Source organism: Lepus europaeus, chromosome 19 (assembly GCF_033115175.1).
Source record: "Lepus europaeus isolate LE1 chromosome 19, mLepTim1.pri, whole genome shotgun sequence".
NCBI classification, from domain to species: domain Eukaryota; kingdom Metazoa; phylum Chordata; class Mammalia; order Lagomorpha; family Leporidae; genus Lepus; species Lepus europaeus.
Genome location: NC_084845.1, coordinates 3,556,694 through 3,574,881, shown reverse-complemented (window position 1 = coordinate 3,574,881; position 18,188 = coordinate 3,556,694). Strand labels below are relative to the sequence as shown.

Genomic DNA, 18,188 nt, shown 5'->3' with positions numbered 1-18,188 from the left:
CTTGCAATCCCAAAGCACAAGTGGCCCCAGAGGCTGGGCCGTGCTGATGCCAAGTGTCCGGCTACCTCGTGCCGTGTGGGGAGTGCACGGGTGTTTGTCACAGCGCTGGGGCTGCCTGGCGCGCTCAGCACCCGCTGTGCTGCCGGCCGTCACACTGCTCTCCGTGCTGCGAGCTGCTGGAGGCGCCACGGCCTGGGAAGGCCACGCGGCTGGGCTTCTGAAAGGAGATCTGGCTTTTATTCTAACAGAGTCACTCACACTTCCAATTAACGCGGAGGAGCAGGCGCTGGGCTCACTCTCCTAGGAACACCCAAAACAGCAAACACAGGCCGCCGTGGGGGGCTGAGTCCCGGGCAGGGGAGGTCCTGGAGGGGAGCAGGCGGTGGGCGCCAGGGAGAAGGGGGCCGCAAGGCTCAGAGGGGAGGGGCCTCTGGTGTTTGCGGGGACTGGTGTGGGGGGGTGAGGAATGAACTCAAGGCTGTGTCCAGGACAAGACGCTTGTGCCCCCCCCCCCCCCGCTGAAATCCTGGCCCCCAGGTGATAGATGGGAGCTGGCCCCGGAGAGGAAGCAGGTCCTCACCAGACCCCGGACCTGCCAGTACCTTCCTCTTGGACCTGCAGCCCCAGCACCGTGAGACTGGTGCTCTGCCAGAGAGGGGGCTACAGGGAGCACCGCCCACCCTGCGCTCACCCAGGCCTTGGCACGGGGCACAGCGCCAGTCTGGGGGCATCACTCGCCCAAGGCTCCGCCCTGGGAGGATTCCCATGGCCACGCCAGGGTCACAGCACCTCCTGGGCTCAGGAATGCAAAGGCAGCCGGCTCCCCACGGGGCAGCGGAAAAGCTCCCCAGCACAGCAAAGCCTCCGTGGTTTCCAGGAGCACCTGCTGTCTGCTGAAGCCCTGCCGCACCTCACAAACCCACCTGTGCACCTGCGAGGCAGAGGCGCGAGGGGAGGGAACGCGTGAGAGTGCGCCTGCTGCTCTGCTCCCCAGACGCCTGCACAGGGCTGACCCAGGAGCTGGAACTCGACCGCGGTCTGGTCTCGCACCTGGGCGGCAGGGACCAAGCCACCAGGGCTGCCTCCCGGGGTGCGCGTTCCCAGGAAGCTGAGCCCAGGGCGTCCCCTAGGCCCACGCCCTCCCCTGGGCAGTCTACACGGCTGAAATAGTTCTCACACAGCCGGGGGGTGCAAGACCACGGCCTGCAGGGCCACCTTTGGCCCCCCCAAGCTGTCCTCACCGGGTGTGGGGAAAAGCAAGCTCTCGGGACTCCGCGTGGGAAGCTTCTGCCCTGGTGACCCAGCCCCGGCCCGGCGCCGGCACACGGGGGTGAGGGTTCACCGGCGGCAGTGCAGGCAGCCGAGGCATGGCAGGCCACTGAGTGCTGCGGGGCCAGGGGGGTGGAGGGGCCACGCCAGACCACGGAGTGCTGCCGGGGCCAGGGGGACGGAGGGGCCACGCTGGGCCACGTTGGACCATGGAGTGGCCACGTCAGACCATGGGGTGCTGCCGGGGCCACACTGGGCCACACCAGGCCTCGGGGTGCGGCCAGGGCCCCAGGTGCGCATTCCTGAGTGAAAACAGGCGCGTGTTCCCGTTCGGCGACGTGCGCCAGCTCGGGCCTGTGACAGCATCTGCAGGGACCCACGCCCTGTGGCAGCGCAGGGCCACGCTGGCCGCCGCTGGGGAAACTCTGCTTCCACAGGGTGTGGTGAACCTCAAACCAGAAGTACGGCCCAGGTGGCCGCTTTGCAAGTTCAACGCAGAACGTGGTAGGGCCAGCATCGCACATGGACACAGGTCCCCGGCTGCTCCACTTCTGACCCAGCTCTCTGCTGTGGCCCGGGAGGGCAGTGGAGGATGGCCCAAGCGCTTGGGCCCTGCACCTGCGTGGGAGACCCGGATGGAGCTGCTGGCTCCTGGCTTCGGATCGGCGCAGCCCGGGTGCTGTGGCCGTCTGGGGAGCGCACCAGCGGACGGAAGACCTCTGCCCCTCAAACTATTTTAAAAACACAAAAAAAGCAAAAGACGGAAGCACAAGGAGAAAGCGGAGGGAGGGCAGGGAAAGGCGACGGGCTAAGTAGAAACCCGGCAGCAGGCCGACACCGCAGTGTAGCCCAGCGTGGCGGCCGCTGTCCGGGGCGGCGGAACCTGGTCACCAGGGCGGCCAGCAGCCCAAGCGCCGCCGCCGCCGCCCGCGCGGCCCACGCGCCAGGTTACCTGCGGAGCGGCCACGCGCGGGGCCCGCGCTCCGGCGCCGGACGTGGCTGGTCCTTCGGGGTCTGCCCGCGCCCGGCCTCCTCTCAGGCTCGTCACACCACCTCGGTCACAACAAGGCACAGGCAAACAAGCCTGCGCGCCGGGGCGCGGGAGCGGCCAACGCGCCACGCTTGTCCCCTCCGGGCCACCGTCCCCGGCCCGGCTTCCGGCTCGCCTTAAACAGCTCGCCGCGTCATCGCGTAGGCGGGGGGGCGGGCTCAAGTCAAGCGGGCGGCGTCCATTGGCTGTGCCGGGCCGATGGAGGCGGGGCCAGGCCTCCGTGTGACGTCAGGACGCGGCGGTCAGGACGTCGAAGCCCAAGGAAGACAAGAGCCAGCCGGGTGGCCGAGCGGTGTCGCGGCCGCGGTGGGATCGCCTTGGGCCGTTGCAGACGAATCTCGGGAGCGAACGGCTCTGGTAGGGACGGGGAGCCGGGGGCGGGTGGGCTGCAGCCGCCTCTCCCCTCGGACAGACGCCCCGCCGCCCCGAGGCCCTCGGCCGTCGCCGCAACGGACGTCGTGCGCGAGCGTCGCCAGGGTGTGGCGGAGCAGGGGCCGCCACTGCGCCTGCGCCCCGGCGTCGGGGGCGCGCGGCCGGCCGCCAGCGCGCGTGCGCAGAGGGCCCCGGCCCCCCGCCCCCCCCCCCCGGAATGCTCGGCGGCGCCCATTGACCTCGCGGTTCTAGGGTGGGGGCAGTGTCGTCCGGGCGACCGGCGGCCCGAGCGCGGTGCCCTCCGGGAGACGAGGCGCGCAGGCACGGCGTGGCGACCCGCGCGGCCTCTGGCTGCAGCCGGCGCCCTCGCTTGCCTTGCGGGGCTCCCGGCGGGTGAGCCTCGGATCCCGGGCCGCCCCAGCCTCCCCGCGGGGCCCCGGCTCCGTCTGCCCGGCCCTAGGGCTTTCCCCAGCCCCAGAGCCCTGTGCTTCCCCTCCCCTGTGAGACCTCTGGGTTCCCCAGCCGGATTCACCTTTGACCCCACCCCGGCTTCTCAGGCCCCTGGGAGTTTGGGCCCCTCCGTCCGTGTGTTCTCCACCTCACTCTTTTGTTTTGAAGATTTAATTATTGGAGTGGTAGAGAGAGAGAGAGGTCTTCCACCCGCTGGCTCACTCCCCAGATGGCCACAACGGCTGGAGCTGCGCTGATCCGAAGCTGGGAGCCAGGAGCTTCTTCTGGGTCTCCCACATGGGTGCAGGGACCCAAGGATTTGGGCCATCTTCTACTGCTTTCCCAGGCCACAGCAGAGAGCTGGATGGGAAGTGGAGCAGCCGGGAATCGAACCCGCGCCCACATGGGATGCTGGCACTGCAGGCGGCGACTTTATCTGCCGTGCCACGGTGCCGGCCCCCTTCACCTCACTTAATGATTTCCTGAAGATGTCCTGGGCCTGGCCAGGCAGCCCTAAGGCCTTACCTCCTGACCCCCAACTTAGGGGACGCCAGCTCTCACCCAGGCCTACCCCTGGTTCTCACTCTCCCCCCTCAGGGGGTCTTTCTGAAGTCAGTCTAGGTTTTTGTTAGGCCGGTTTCCTTACACGGGTTCCCCGGGCTGGGGGTGAGGCGGGGAGGTGCCCCGTGCCCCCCCCCCCCCGTCCCGGGTCTCCCCATGCCAGCCCCTCCCCGTCAGTGCTCTCAGCCCCTGCTGGTTCCAGTGTCTGCCTCCGGAACCGGGGTTCCCTGCTCCCTCGCCCCTTGACAGAGCCCCCCCAGGTGGACCTCAGACTCGGGGGTCTCGCTGGCTTCCCTGTGTCCACGTCGTGGCAGCCCCCCCACTCCACGCCCGTGCTGCCCGCGTCTGCTCTGCCCCTTGTCCCCTGACGGGGTCCCGCTCCCTGATCTCCCTAACTCGTCCTTCTTCTCACAGACAGTGAAGCAGCCTGGCTCCCGAGGTCCACCCCTCGTGCCCCAAGGTCCAGATGGCGGCCAACGTGGGTGACCAGCGTGGCACGGATTGGTCAGTGGGGCTGGAGGGACAGGCCGGCTGGGGAGGTGGGGCGGGGGTGGCCGCCCCGCTGTCTGCGTGCTGTGAGGAGAGGGGCCGTCTCCTGTCACGGAGCTGTGAGAGTCACGCAGGCCGCTACAACTGGGAGGCGGCCTCCGGTGCTCGGCACTGAGTCCCGTGTTTCCAAGACCGCGGTAACCCGCCGCCTGCGCGGGCTGCCGTGTCTGTCCTCGGCACGGCTCACCCTGGCCTGCGCGTGCTGGGCCTGGGTGGCACCTTCCCTGGGCGGTCTCTGTCCCCCACGCAGGGGTTCAGGATCCGGCCGTTGCCCCCACTCGGTCTCCTGTGTGCTGACGCGGCTTCCCTTCTCCGCAGGTCCTCGCAGTACAGCATGGTGGCTGGGGCAGGCCGCGAGAATGGCATGGACACCCCCATGCACGAGAACCCGGAGTGGGAGAAGGCTCGCCAGGCCCTGGCCAGCATCAGCAAGGCGGGAGCCGCCGGCAGCTCCAAGGCCAGCAGCAATGGGCCTGTGACCAGCGCACAAGTGAGAAGGCTGCACAGGGCTGGGGACCCCCAGCAGGGGCTTGCTGTGGGGGAGCCAGGGCTTGGGGTCCTGATAGCGCTCTGGGGGTATGTCACAGAGTCTCACGAGGGGGAAGCATCCAGCTGAGACGTGGTGGTCCTGGGCAGGGCCCTGGGCGCGCTCCCGACAGGCTGGGCTTGGTGCCGGCCTTGGCAGGGGTCACCGCCCTAGAGAGGCTCCCCTGGTGGCCGCGGGGCTCACGCCGCCGGCCTCTGTCTCCGCAGTATGTGTCCCAGGCGGAGGCCCTGCAGCAGCAGCACTACTACCAGTGGTACCAGCAGTACAGCTACGCCTACCCCTACAGCTACTACTACCCCATGGTGAGTGCGCCTGGTGCTTCCGCTGGGCCCGGCGCCCGTCTGCGTGTTCTGAGTGCGGCCCTCATGGAGGCGCCAGCTTTGCCGTTCCCTTCCTGTTCTCTCCTGCTGTTAGGAGAGCTGCACCCGAGCAGTTGTCGGAGCGTCCCCCGTGGGGTGAGGGAGGCTTCTGTTTCTTTTTTTTCTTGAAAACGCCTGAGGGGATTTGATAGAGGCGAGAACTCGAGGGGTGAGGGATAGCGGAGGACCTGGGTGTGCAGGCCCCGAGCGGGAGCGTGGGGCGGCTCGCGCAGCCCCTGATGCCTCCCTCCCTCCCTTGGCAGAGCATGTACCAGAGCTATGGCTCCCCCTCGCAGTATGGGATGAGCAGCTCCTATGGCTCAGCCACACCCCAGCAGCCGTCAGCCCCCCAGCACCAAGGGGCTCTGAACCAGGTAACCCGCAGCCGCGCCCCGCCCCGTGCGTTTGGAGCGGGCTGGTGGTGAGGAGTCGCCCGCATGATGTAGCTGCTCGGGGCCCCGTTTTGTCTCTGGCCAAGCACCGCCCAGTCCGGGAATGAGGGGACAGAGTGACGTTCTTGGGCCCAGGGTGGATTCAGGGCTCGGGCAAGGCCAGGGCTGAGGTGTTAGAGAGGTCGTGGGCAGCCCGTCTCCTGTTTGCCCCGCACACCGTGCACGCGTGTGCGCCGCCTGGCATGCAGCTCAGAGGAGTGGTGGAGCTGACACCGGAGGCCAGTAGATGGGTCTGGGCCAGGCTTGCGCACGCATGCGCGCACACGCACACCCGTTCCGACTCAGGCCAGTAGCTGTCTCTGTTTCTCAGCTACGGTGGGGGCCGGCAGCCTCGCCGTCGCTTCACTGAGCGTTGGTGGTCACGCGTGTGTCTTGACGTGACACCGCCAGTGTGGCGTGCCGTGGGTGGCTGTTAGGTGCTGGTGGCTGCCACCTAATGGCCGGCCGTGGGGGAGTTGCCCAGTCCCCGGCCTGAGCCTTCTCAGCGCGTGGCCCTCCGCGCCGCCCAGGGTGCAGAAGGGGTCCCTGGGAAGGCCAGGGCGAGCTGGGCGCTGAGGGCTGTGGGTACAGGGCGGCAGCAGGGCCGCCCCCGCATTGAGCGCCTGCTTCCTCCTGCAGCCCCCGGTCCCCGGCCTGGAGGAGAGCATGGGCTACCAGGCCCCGCCCCAGCAGCTGCCGGCCGCCCAGCCCCCGCAGCCCTCCAACCCCTCGCATGGGGCGCACGCCTTGAGCAGCGGCCCTCAGCCCGGGACAGCCCCCACCACACAGCACAGCCAGGCGGGGCCCGCCGTGGGCCAGGCCTACGGGCCGCACAACTACACGGAGCCGGCCAAGCCCAAGAAGGGTCAGCAGCTGTGGAACCGCATGAAGCGTGAGTTGGCGACCAGGGGGGCAGGGGTGACGCACCGGCGTGCCGGGCTGAGCTGCTCTGGAGCCGCACTTGGCGCAGGGAGGCTTGTGCTGCTCTTGGCCTTCTGCCCGTCTTCGCAGGGCCCATTCTGCGTTTCCTAGGCGCCCCCTGCCCCGTGCGTGCGTGCGCGCGCGCGGCTGACCTTAGCTCCTGCTGCCCTTACAGCAGCCCCTGGGACTGGAGGCCTCAAGTTCAACATCCAGAAGCGGCCGTTTGCTGTCACCAACCAGAGCTTCGGCTCCAGCGCCGAGGCCCAGCACAGCGGCTTTGGCCCCCAGCCCAGCCCTGAGAAAGCTCAGAACCACAGGTGACGCCCCGCCCCACCCCGCCCCGCCCTGCCCTGCCCCTCCCGTGTCTTGCATGCCCTCGGGTCTGCTGCGGCCCAGCAGCTGGCTTCCTACCTCTAGCCCCGCTGTGGGAACGGGAGAGGGTCCCTCCCGGGGTCCCTGGGCACGCTGAGACAGAGCCGCGGCCACCTGGGTGCTTTGGCACGGGGTCGGCCCCCAGTGAGTGCGTGTCTGCTCTGGACCGCAGTGGGCCTGCCGCCCGGGGCGGCCTGTCTGGGAAGCCCGACGACTGGCCCCAGGACATGAAGGAGTATGTGGAGCGCTGCTTCACCGCCTGCGAGTCGGAGGAGGACAAGGACCGCACGGAGAAGCTGCTCAAGGAAGTGCTGCAGGCCCGGCTGCAGGACGGCTCGGCCTACACCATCGACTGGAGCCGCGAGCCGCTGCCGGGGTGAGTGCCAGCAGCTCCAGAGAGGAGGGAGCCGAAGCCAGGTCCTGGCAGTGGAGGTCTGGGCTGCAGGGCCCCAAGGGGGCTTCCTGGGTGGGGGCCCTGGGTACGGGGTTGCTGGTGCGGTGGGCAGGCTCCTGCAGGTGCTGCCGGCCTGGTGACGCCCCGCCCTGCTGTGTCCTCAGGCTGACCCGGGAGCCTGTGGCCGAGAGCCCCAAGAAGAAGCGGTGGGAAGCCCCTAGCAGCCTTCACCCTCCCCGCGGGGCAGGCTCGGCTGCAAGGGGCGGGGGTGCCCAGGCCCAGCGAGGGACCCCGGGGGCTGGGGGCGCCGGCCGGGCCCGGGGCAGCAGCTTCGCCAAGTTCGGCAACCGCAACGTGTTCATGAAGGACAACAGCTCCTCCTCCAGCACCGACTCCCGCTCCCGCTCCTCCTCCCGCTCCCCGGCCCGCCACTTCCGCAGAAGGTACGGGGGCTCCCGGGGTGGGGGGCTGGGGGTGCGCGCGGGCCTGACCTTGGACTCTCGCTCCCACTCCCGCTCCTCCTGCTGGTCCCCGGCTTGCCACTTCCGCAGAAGGTGGGAGGGCTCCCGGGGTGGGGGGCTGGGGGCGCGCGGGCCTGACCTCGGACTCTCGCTCCCACTCCCGCTTCTCCTCCTGGTCCCCAGCCTGCCACTTCCGCAGAAGGTGGGAGGGCTCCCCGGGGTGGGGGGTGCGCAGCGGGCCTGACCTCCGACTTCTCCCCCAGCGACTCCCACTCAGACTCTGACAGCTCCTACTCGGGGAACGAGTGCCACCCTGTGGGCCGCAGGAACCCACCCGCCAAGGGCCGGGGCGGGCGGGGCGCCCACATGGACCGGGGCCGAGGCCGGGCGCAGCGCGGGAAGAGGTGAGCCCGTGGAGGAGGGCTGGCGGGCAGAGGCCGGGGGCAGCTGGACGCGCCTGCCCCTCACCCGCCTGCCCTCCTCCCAGGCATGACCTCGCGCCCACCAAGCGCAGCCGCAAGAAGATGGCCGCGCTGGAGTGTGAGGACCCGGAGCGGGAACTGAAGAAGCAGAGGCGCGCGGCGCGCTTCCAGCACGGGCACTCGCGCCGCCTGCGCCTGGAGCCCCTGGTGCTGCAGATGGGCAGCCTGGAGAGCAGTGGGGCCGACCCCGACTGGCAGGAGCTGCAGATCGTGGGCACTTGCCCCGACATCACCAAGCACTACCTGCGACTCACCTGTGCCCCGGACCCTTCCACCGTGCGCCCCGTGGCGGTGAGTGGGGGGGCGGGGGGGGCCTGGCCTGAGGCACTCGCAGGGTCACCTGTTGGTCCGGGCCTGCCTGCCTGCGAGGGGGTTCCCGTGTGATGCACTCAGCTGTGGGCTCGCGGCCGTCCTTCCGGGGGTTTGGGTTGGAGTGTGCCGCGCTCGGGTGCCCGCTCTCCCCTGAAGCTGCCGCCTGAGCTGCCGCGGGCCCCTCCCAGGTCCTGAAGAAGTCGCTGTGCATGGTCAAGGCGCACTGGAAGGAGAAGCAGGACTACGCGTTTGCCTGCGAGCAGATGAAGTCCATCCGGCAGGACCTGACGGTGAGGCAGCGGCCCAGCGGCTGGCGGCGGCCATCCTGCCCCTGCGCTGCTCGGCCTCACCCGCGCGCTCTCCCCTGCCCCAGGTGCAAGGCGTCCGCACCGAGTTCACGGTGGAGGTGTACGAGACCCACGCCCGCATCGCCTTGGAGAAGGTGAGCTGCCGGTGTGGGCCTGCCCCTGCCCTGCCGCGGCCCCTCCGCCGCCCTGGCCTCAGCTGCTGCCCGTGCCCTCCATGCCCCTGCCCTCCAGGGTGACCATGAAGAGTTTAACCAGTGCCAGACACAGCTCAAGTCGCTGTACGCAGAGAACTTGCCGGGCAACGTGGGCGAGTTCACGGCCTACCGGATCCTCTACTACATCTTCACCAAGAACTCAGGAGGTGAGAGGCGTGGCCCTGGACGGGCGTGTGTGTATGTGACGTGTGTGGTGTTTGTGCGTGTGGGCGTGTGTATGTATGTGACGGGTGTGGTGTTTGTGCGTGTGGGCGTGTGTATGTATGTGACGGGTGTGGTGTTTGTGGTGCGTGGGGTGTGTGCATGTGTGTGTAGGGTGTGCATGGACATGCATGTGTGGGGTGTGTGCCTGTGTGTCTGTGTCTGCGCATGTGCGCACAGCGCCCAGGGCGCGCCCGGCTGAGCTGCGCTTCCTCTGTCTCGCCCAGACATCACCACGGAGCTGGCGTACCTCACGCGGGAGCTGAAGGCAGACCCTTGCGTGGCTCACGCCTTGGCGCTGCGGGCGGCCTGGGCCCTGGGCAACTATCACCGCTTCTTCCGGCTCTATGGCCGCGCGCCCTGTATGTCTGGCTACCTTGTGGACAAGTTTGCAGACCGGGAGCGCAAAGCTGCCCTCAAGGCAATGATCAAAACGTATGTGGCACTGCGCCCTCCTGCCCTCTGCCCTCGTGGCCCCGCGGCCTCTGGTCCCCCGAACCTGTCGTTGACGACTCCTGGCCCGCTGGCCTCCCCGCTGCTCTGTCAGCTCTCCCTCCTCACTGCTTCCTTCCACGTGGGCCTCTGGACGCCCGCCTCCTGCGTCCTGGGCCCCCTCCCCCACTCGTCTGCCCCTCCCTTCCTCCTGCTCCGGGCAGCCTGCACCTGCTGTGTCGTCTTCCCTGTGAGATCTGCCCGGTCTCATGCAGCCTCTGGCTAACCCCCACTCTAGAGAGAAACCAGACCAGGCGACCCCTGCTCCCGGCTGCTTCTGGTCCCATGGGGCCAGGCCCCGTTCCCTCTCCCTGTGAGAGTGCCAGAAAAGCGTAGGGACACGGATGGGACTCGGGCCAGCCACACCTCGGGCAGCGCGCATGGCCAGTGATGGGCCGGGCCCCGCCCACTGAGCCCATCCTTTGGTTCACTGGGCTTTGGTGTCTGTGGGGTGGGGCCTCGGGGGCTGGTGGAAAGGCGTGACTCCTGTTGAGACCCAGGGTTGTCAGCCCTGGGATTCAGATGCCCCCGGGGACGCCGGGCAGTGTCAGGACACACTTCTGTTGTCACAGCTGGGGTGGTGACACCGTGTCCATGCAGAGTCCGCTGGCCTGCCTGTTGGTTTGCTGAGGTTAGCAGCCCTGGCCAGAGGCTGGTGGCTGCTCCGGGGGTCCCTGAATGCCAGCTGGCTGGCCTGGCCTTTCCAGGGAGGGATTAGGGAGCCACAGCGTGGCCTAGAGCCGCTGTCCAGGATCTCACCTGGGAGATGTGGAGCCAGCGTTGGGCACCAGCGCACGGCCTTCCGCGTGCCTCCTTTGTGTGCGGCTGCCTTGGCGGGCCACACAACCACGGGTGTCCCCTGTGGTGGAGTCCTGGTCCGTCCTGGACCATGCTCTCCCAGCGCCCTTCCCCTTGGGGCGTGCCTGTGACCACTCCTGTGGGGGCCCAGAGGCTGGCGTGGGGCAGGGTGGGAGTGGGCCCTCCTGTCCCAGGGCCACGGCGAAGCCTGGGCTTTGCCGGCGGGTGCACGGCCACCCCCGAGTCCTGGGCCGGGTGGCCAGGTGCCATCGTAGGCCAGGAACCCGAGTTAGCGGCAGCTCAGGGAACTGCTGCTGGCCGGCCCCTGGTGAGCGAGCATCCAGACCCGCCGTCCCCTGCCCGCCCCCTTTCCTCCTGGCCCCCCTGTGCAGGTAAGTGAGGGCGAGGGGGGGCACAGCTGGGGACGGGCCGCCAGCCCCACCCCGGGCCCCCCCGAGCCCCGAGGTGGGGAGGTGGGGTGGCTGGGGCAGCAGAGCACAGTGTGCCGAGTCCCGGGGGGCCGAATGGGGGGCGCCCATCCCTGCCGGTGGGGCCCTCCCCCACTCCTGCCCGCCTCATCACGTTCTCCTCTTGTCTCCGTAGCTTCCGCCCTGCGCTGCCCGTCTCCTACCTGCAGGCCGAGCTGGCCTTCGAGGGCGAGGCCGCCTGCCAGGCCTTCCTAGAGCCCCTGGGCCTGGCCTACACGGGCCCCGACAACTCCAGCATCGACTGCCGCCTCAGCCTGGCGCAGCTGTCCGCCTTCTGAGCACCCGCCGGCGCGGGGCGGGGGCGGGCACGGCCCCCCAGCGCCACCCCGCAGATTTTGCTTTTGAGCCATGGACTTGGGTTGTAAATTAAGTCGTGGGGCGCAGGCTCCAGGATGAGCGGCTGCCCCGCCCCGCCTCGGGGCACTGTACAGAGATTTTTTCTACGTTTTTATTTTTTGCCTCATGGGGTGGGGTTGCGGGAGGAGGGCGGGGCGGCGGGCGGGTGTGGTCCGCAGGCTGGCTGCCCGCCTTCGGCCTCCACTAATGCTGTCTCAGTGTTTTCTCTCTCTCTTTCTCGAGCTGCACTCCGGCACCCGGCCGTCGCCCGGCCCGTCCCACGCCGGGGGGCCAGCGGGAAGAAGACAGGCCGTCCAGCCCGGCCCGCTCGGCGGGGGCGCCGCAAACCAGCCCACCGCCCGCCTCGTCACAGACTCTTGTTGCCAGCCCTCCGGGGCCTCAGCGTTTGGGGTGAGGGGAGCTGCGTAGAGACTGTGCCCCACCCCGCCCCCACCCCAGAAACGCCGCCGCCGCCGCCGCCGCGCACGGAGGACCCCGGAGGCCATCGCGGGAGCTCGCCGGCCGGGCCGCCTCGTCTCAAGTTGTATTAAGTTGTCTCCGTGTCCCCCTCCCCGCCCCAATGTCTTCTGATTTTTCCCTCCCCTCCCCTCCCCCCCTCGGTTCAGCACAGGTAAAGCGGCCCCTCCCCCCATGGATCACCGCTCACGTCATGTTTCCTTCTCTTTCTTTATGTGTGTGTGGATTTCAGTTGTTTTTTCTTCTCCCTCCCCTTTCTTTTGGCCCTCCCTCCCTCTTCTGCCATGTAACGGAGGCGCGAGCTTGCAAACCGGGCCGCCGCCTCCGGACGGCCGCCTCCGCCTCCCCTCCCCTCTCCTCCCTCCATTCTTTCCTTGGAGCGCTGCACACCGTTTGGAAGCTTGAGAGAAACCAAATTAAAGAGAAAGAGAGAGAGCGCGCTTTGCCCCTTCCAGTGTGAGGCGCCCCCAGGTCAGCCGAGGGGGATCTCAGCCAGGGGCTGGTAGGCGCCCCCCGCCCTGCCCATGCGGCACAGGCAGAGTTTCCGCAGGGCCCCGCTCCACAGCTCCCGGCTCAGGCTGCAGCCGCGCCCCGCGAGCGGGAGGCGGGCGCTGGACCCGCGGGGTACCTTGGCTAGAGTGAGGTGGGGGCGCAGGCCGCCGGGAGGCTGCAGTACCCGAAGCCCCTCGGCCTCCAGCCTCCGGCTCAGAGCTTGCGCCATGCTGTCCATGGGGGGGTCGGGCAGGGCACAGAGCACATGGTGGCCCAGGAGCACCGGGTCGCCAAACGTCAGCTGTGGCGGTGCCTGAAGGCCTGGGGCCGCCAGCGCCCGTCTCAGAGCGTCGGTCGCCGCCGCTTCCTCCCCGGTGCCCACCAGTCGCAGTAGGACCACGGTCAGGTGCAGGGCCTGTGTGGGCACCAGGAATGGGGCGCAGGACGGGGCCACTTGGACCAGCTGCTGCTGGGCCTCGGCCACCGCGTTCTGTAGCCTGGGCTCGGTCACCATGAGGGCCACGAAGTGCGTGGGGCGGGGCTGACGAGGCGCTGCCGCCCTTCCCACACCGGTGTCTCCACCCGTGTCTCCGACATCCACGAGCCAGGCCGCCGAGCCCCACCCCTGGGCTGCCGGGGCCTGCGTCTCCTCCAGGCCTGGGAGCTCCGCGGTCGGTGTCTGAGCTTGGGTTCCGGGGTCGTGAACCCTGCCCGGCCCGAGCCCTGTCCATGCTGGCTTTCTACTCCCTCCGCCCTGGGCAACCTGGGCCTCCGGTCCCGCAGGACCAGTGGCGGGCCTCTGTTTGTTCAGGGCCGCCCGCGCGCCCCCGCCGTCCTGGGCGTCCGTGCCTTCATGCTCGTCCTCGTCTTCGTTCCCGTTCGCGCCGTCCTTGGCGTCTGTGTTCTGCCGCGCTCCCCCGCCGTCCTGGGCGTCCGTGCCTCCGTGCGCGCCCCCGCCGTCTTGGGCGTCCGTGCCTTCATGCTCGTCCCCGTCTTCGTGCGCGCCCCCGCCGTCCTGGGCGTCCGTGCCTCCGCGCGCGCCCCCGCTGTCCTGGGCGTCCGTGCCTTCATGCTCGTCCCCGTCTTCGTTCCCGTTCGCGCCGTCCTTGGCGTCTGTGTTCTGCCGCGCTCCCCCGCCGTCCTGGGCGTCCGTGCCTCCGTGCGCGCCCCCGCCGTCTTGGGCGTCCGTGCCTCCGCGCGCGCCCCCGCCGTCCTGGGCGTCTGTTCCTTCATGCTCGTCCCCGTCTTCGTGCGCGCCCCCGCCGTCCTGGGCGCCCCCGCCGTCGCGCTCGTCCCCGCCGGCGTCCAGCGCGTCGAGGATGGTGGGCCCGCGGCCGGCCGCCGCGCCGGAGCCGAACACCAGGTCGGTGCGCGAGGCGCGGTCCCACACGGTGCGGCCGCGGAAGCGGAAGTAGCGCACGCGGTGCTGCGGCACGGCCAGCACGCCCGGCCCGAGCGCGGCCAGCGGCTCGTCCCAGCAGAAGGCGGTGAAGGGCTCCTCGCGCACGCCCAGGAAGCGGTCGGCGTAGCCCACCGTGAAGTCGGCGGGGTCGAGGCGCGGGTCCCAGCGGATGCGCTGGACGACGGCCGCGGCCGTGCGCATGGGCGGCTTCTTGGCCCCGGCCTCGGCCCCGGGCTGCGGCTCGCGGCTGGGCGGCGCCGGCGCGCCGGGGTGCGGCTGGCGGCAGCGGGCGCCGAAGCGGCAGCGGCCCTCCAGGAAGAAGCGGCAGGCGGGCGGCGCGGGCTCGGCGGAGGCCGCCGCCATGGGTCCGGGCGCTCGCGGGACTCTGACCCCGCCGGCCCCTCGCGGAGGAGCCGCCTGCGCCGCCTGGGCCCTCCGCCCAGGGCTGTCCCCGCGCCCCGCCCCCTGGGGGCCGCACCGGTCACAGCCCCGCCCCCCGGGGCCGCCCCCCGCCTGGCCCCGCCTCGTTCTCAGTGGCGTGTGTGCGCCCCGCCCCCTGGAGGGCCGCCCCAGCCTGGCCCCGCCTCGTTCCCAGTGGCGTGTGTGCGCCCCGCCCCCCGGGGCCGCCCCAGCCTGGCCCCGCCCCCAACCCTGCTGTTTTACGTGCGCCCCGCCCCCACCCAGGCGTCAACCTGTGCGCCCCGCCCCTCCCGGCCTGCGGGGCTGGGGACGTTAACCTGCCCAGGTAAGTCTACTCGCCGCCCTCCCCGGCCAGGCCAGAGTTCCCGGCTTTTCCCCGTGAGCTGTACCGGGCAGGAGGCCGGCGGGCCATAGTCCTCGGCTGGCCCCAGTCGTCCAGCCCGCGGTGCGAACCCGGGACCCCGTGCGGCCCGCGGCGGCGCTGGGCCAGCATCTGAGACTGTCACTGTAGTCACGCCCCTGCCGGCCTGGCCACGCCCCCAGGAGGACCACCAGATGGCCAAGCCCCCTGCCGGCCTGGCCACGCCCTTGGGAAGGACTACTATATAACCACGCCCCTGCCGGCGCGGACACGCCCTTGGGAAGGGCCACCGTGTGACCACGCCCCTGCCGGCCTGGCCACGCCCCCGGGGAGGGACCAACTGGCTACGCCCTGATCACGCCCTGACCAGCCAAGCTCTGAGCGTCCCCGCGGGCCGGGCGGCCGCGTCGTCCCTCACGCACCCCCGGGGCGCATCCCCAGACGGACGGACGGGAGCGGCGGCCGGGGCGCGCGCGCGCAGACGCACGCCCTCAGGCACGCGCACGCCCGGGCTGCCCGCGCCCGCCGCCCGGCTTCCCCGCGTCCGTGGAGCGGCGGCCGGGGCGCTCCGCTGAGCGGGCTCGCGTGGCTGCACCTGTGCAGCGCTGGACTCGCTCGCTGGTGACCTCGGGCCGCGGTGGGTCCGGGCGGCCGTGCCGGACGCTGGGCAGGGGCGTGGCCGACCCCACTCCCTGGCCCGGGAGGTGGCAGGTGCCGTGGGGATGGCCCCTAGGCCGCGCGTGGGGCGGCGTCAGCGGCTCGGGGCTGCCCCTCTGCTGCCCACCCGGCTTCCAGCCGGCGCGGGCCCGCACACGCGCGACACCTGCACTGTGCTCCGGATGCTGGGGCCGCGTGGGGGGTGAACCAGCGGGTGAAAGATGGAGCTCGCTCGCTGTTTCTCTTTTAAATAAAGTGAAATAAATAAATAAATAACTTTAGAGGTAAGTTAATTCTGGTGCAAAAGAATTTTGAAATCCATGTGTAGTTTTTCCTAATACGCATTTTCCATAAACTTTTTAAAAGATCTGTGTATGTGTAGATGTGTTTCTTTTTAAGATTTATTTATTTATTTGAAAGAGTTACACAGAGAGAGAAAGAGAGCCAGAGACGGAGAGAGAAAGGTCTTCCATCCGATGGTTCACTCCCCAAGTGGCCGGAGCTGCACGGATCCAAAGCCGGGAGCCAGGAGCTTCTTCCAGGTCTCCCACGTGGGTGCAGGACCCAAGGACTCGGGCCATCTTCTACTGTTCTCCCAGGCTGGATCAGAAGTGGAGCACCGGGACTCAAACCGCTGCCCATATGGGATGCCAGCACTGCAGGTGGCGGCTTTACCCGCTATGCCACAGCGCCAGCACCCCGGCCAGTTCCTTACCTGTGTGGGGGTGACCTCAGTGTGAGCCCCTCTCAGAGGCCCATGTGGCACCATGCACCCAGGAGAGGGGAGTCCCCCAAGCTGAGAGGGCAAAGGCACAGGCCCCTCCCAGCCTTCCCAGCCCTTAAAAGTTTGCCTCTAGGATCGGAAGCTGGGAAAGCCAGGGCCTCTGGTGCTGAGTGAGGGGCTCAAGGCTGGGCTGGGTGTACCGGGCAGGGCTGGATGGGGTGCGCCCCTGGCTTGCCCCTGCCCAACGTAGAATTTCCCAAAACGGCCTGGACAGGGGCGGAGCATCAGTCTGGCCCGGAAGCCGTGGGGTCAGCACATGTGTTGGACCTTGCTGGCTGGGAGCCACGCGAGAACCCGGGCTGGATCAGCACCCAGAGCAGACGATGTCTCCAAGTCTCTTAAGTACTTCTGATTGATGTGAAAGGAGGCCCTCGACGCTGTCTCTCCCCAGCCCACAGATGGAGCCCGTGCCGGCTTCACGCCCCGTGCAGCCCTGCGAGCCCAGCTGCTCTGCTGTCTTCCAGGTTCCATCACATGGCAGCGTGTGTGGGGGCCGCGCACACGTATGTTGACATCCATGCAGAGCTGAGGAGCGCGGCAGACAGCGCGGGGCTGGCGGTCCTGTCCGGTAAGCTTGGACTCCACGGGGCGGCTGGAAACCAAGGCTGAGTGAGGCTCACAGCCTCGACCGCGTGTGCAGCTGTGTGGCAGAGGGCTCCCGGGTCCAGGGACTCCCAGGGGTGGGGGCACTCTGCTCCTCACAGTGACCTCCAGGTCAGGGGCGGAGTGGCGGTGCAGCAGGGGTCCAGCGTCCTGGTCCCACTCGCAGAAGGGCCGGGCCATTTAATGACAGACAGATGCCCATTTGAAACTTGTCATCATTTGGAAGCAGAGGCCGTTGTCCAGGCTCATTTGATGTGGACGCCACAGGTAAGTCACCAGTTCCAGAGGAAAGTGCAGGGGGGGACAGAGGCCTGGGACAAAGCTCACCATCTGCGAGAACAGAAGAAGGGGTGGGGAGAGGCTGGAGAGGCAGGAGAGGGGGTGGGGAGTCACTGAGGGCAGGAGAGGGGTTGGGAGGTCACTGAGGCAGGAGAGGGGGTGGGGGGTCACTGAGGGCAGGAGAGGGGGTGGGGGTCACTGGAGGCAGGAGAGGGGGTGGGGAGTCACAGAGGCAGGAGAGGGGGTGGGGAGAGGCAGGAGAGGGGGTGGGGGGTCACTGAGGCAGGAGAGGGGTTGGGAGGGTCACTGAGGCAGGATAGGGGGTGCAAGGGTCACTGAGGGCAGGAGAGGGGGTACAGGGGTCACTGAGGCAGGAGAGGGGGTGGGGGGTCACAGAGTCAGGAGAGGGGGTGCAGGGGTCACTGGAGGCAGGAGAGGGGGTGGGGGGTCACAGAGGCAGGAGAGAGGGTGGGGGAGTCACTGAGGCAGGAGAGGGGGTGGGGGAGTCACTGGAGGCAGGAGAGGGGGTGGGGGTCACTGGAGGCAGGAGAGGGGGTGGGGGTCACTGGAGGCAGGAGAGGGGGTAGGGGTCACTGGAGGCAGGAGAGGGGGTGGGGGTCACTGGAGGCAGGAGGGGGGTGGGGGTCACTGGAGGCAGGAGAGGGGGTGGGGGTCACTGGAGGCAGGAGAGGGGGTAGGGGTCACTGGAGGCAGGAGAGGGGGTGGGGGTCACTGGAGGCAGGAGGGGGGTGGGGGGTCACTGGAGGCAGGAGAGGGGGTGGGGGTCACAGAGGCAGGAGGGGGGGTGGGGGGTCACTGAGGCAGGAGAGGGGGTGGGGGTCACTGGAGGCAGGAGGGGGGTGGGGGGTCACTGGAGGCAGGAGGGGGGTGGGGGGTCACTGGAGGCAGGGGAGGGGGTGGGGGGTCACTGAGGGCAGGAGGGGGGGTGGGGGAGTCACTGAGGCAGGAGAGGGGGTGGGGGATTGGTTTTCACTGAAGCCCGGGGCGGTGCACAGCCCCTTCCTTGCGGTCCGGGTTAAGCACAGATGCTGGCTGGCTGGAGCCCAGCGCAGAGAGGCACTGGTTCCCTGACTGGGGGCCCTGACAAGGGTGTGTGTGTGTGGTGGGTGCGGGTGGCTCAGACAGCCCCTGTGAAGGGGGCTCCCGGGGCTGTGTGCAAGGGTGGCCGGGAGAGCGCTTTGTTTCTTTTGGTTCTGCCCACATTGATACCACGTTTACCACGTTGTTTTAAAGTAACTTGCAGTGAAACACATGGTACAAGGAGACTTCCTCCCTGTGGAGAGAGGAGGGGTTCACAAGGCTCTGGTGGCCTCCTCACATGCC

The 18,188-nt window shown here is 69.1% G+C and overlaps 3 protein-coding genes across 6 annotated transcripts in view; 2 read left to right on the top strand and 1 right to left on the bottom strand.

Annotated features, from left to right (window-relative positions):
• The first annotated feature begins 2,552 nt into the window (after window positions 1–2,552).
• Window positions 2,553–12,043, top strand: LENG8 (leukocyte receptor cluster member 8). 4 transcript variants are annotated; one of them, XM_062177668.1, is made up of 16 exons: window positions 2,553–2,677; window positions 4,118–4,207; window positions 4,571–4,742; window positions 5,006–5,101; window positions 5,422–5,532; window positions 6,229–6,481; window positions 6,686–6,827; window positions 7,055–7,258; window positions 7,441–7,719; window positions 8,001–8,141; window positions 8,225–8,510; window positions 8,720–8,821; window positions 8,905–8,973; window positions 9,071–9,200; window positions 9,483–9,690; window positions 11,149–12,043. In XM_062177668.1, the coding sequence occupies exons 2-16, from the start codon at window positions 4,170–4,172 to the stop codon at window positions 11,309–11,311; spliced, it is 2,394 nt and encodes a 797-aa protein (XP_062033652.1). In that variant the 5' UTR covers window positions 2,553–2,677; window positions 4,118–4,169; the 3' UTR covers window positions 11,312–12,043. The 4 variants fall into 4 exon arrangements, with proteins under 4 accessions (XP_062033652.1, XP_062033653.1, XP_062033650.1 ...); XM_062177669.1 differs by lacking the exon at window positions 5,422–5,532; XM_062177666.1 differs by having other exon boundaries at window positions 9,483–11,241.
• On the bottom strand, window positions 12,033–14,103 carry LENG9 (leukocyte receptor cluster member 9). Its single transcript, XM_062177619.1, has one exon. It carries the CDS (start codon window positions 14,101–14,103, stop codon window positions 12,319–12,321), a length of 1,785 nt encoding a protein of 594 aa, XP_062033603.1. The 3' UTR covers window positions 12,033–12,318.
• Window positions 14,104–15,397: 1,294 nt separating this feature from the next.
• LOC133748685 (leukocyte immunoglobulin-like receptor subfamily A member 6) overlaps window positions 15,398–18,188 on the top strand; it is a 34,188-nt gene continuing 31,397 nt past the window's right edge. Inside the window, exons 1-3 of the mRNA XM_062177618.1 lie at window positions 15,398–15,462; window positions 15,599–15,840; window positions 16,427–16,530. Coding sequence (XP_062033602.1) covers window positions 15,821–15,840; window positions 16,427–16,530 — 124 coding nt within the window. The 5' untranslated portion in view covers window positions 15,398–15,462; window positions 15,599–15,820. The remainder of the gene's footprint in view (window positions 15,463–15,598; window positions 15,841–16,426; window positions 16,531–18,188) is intronic.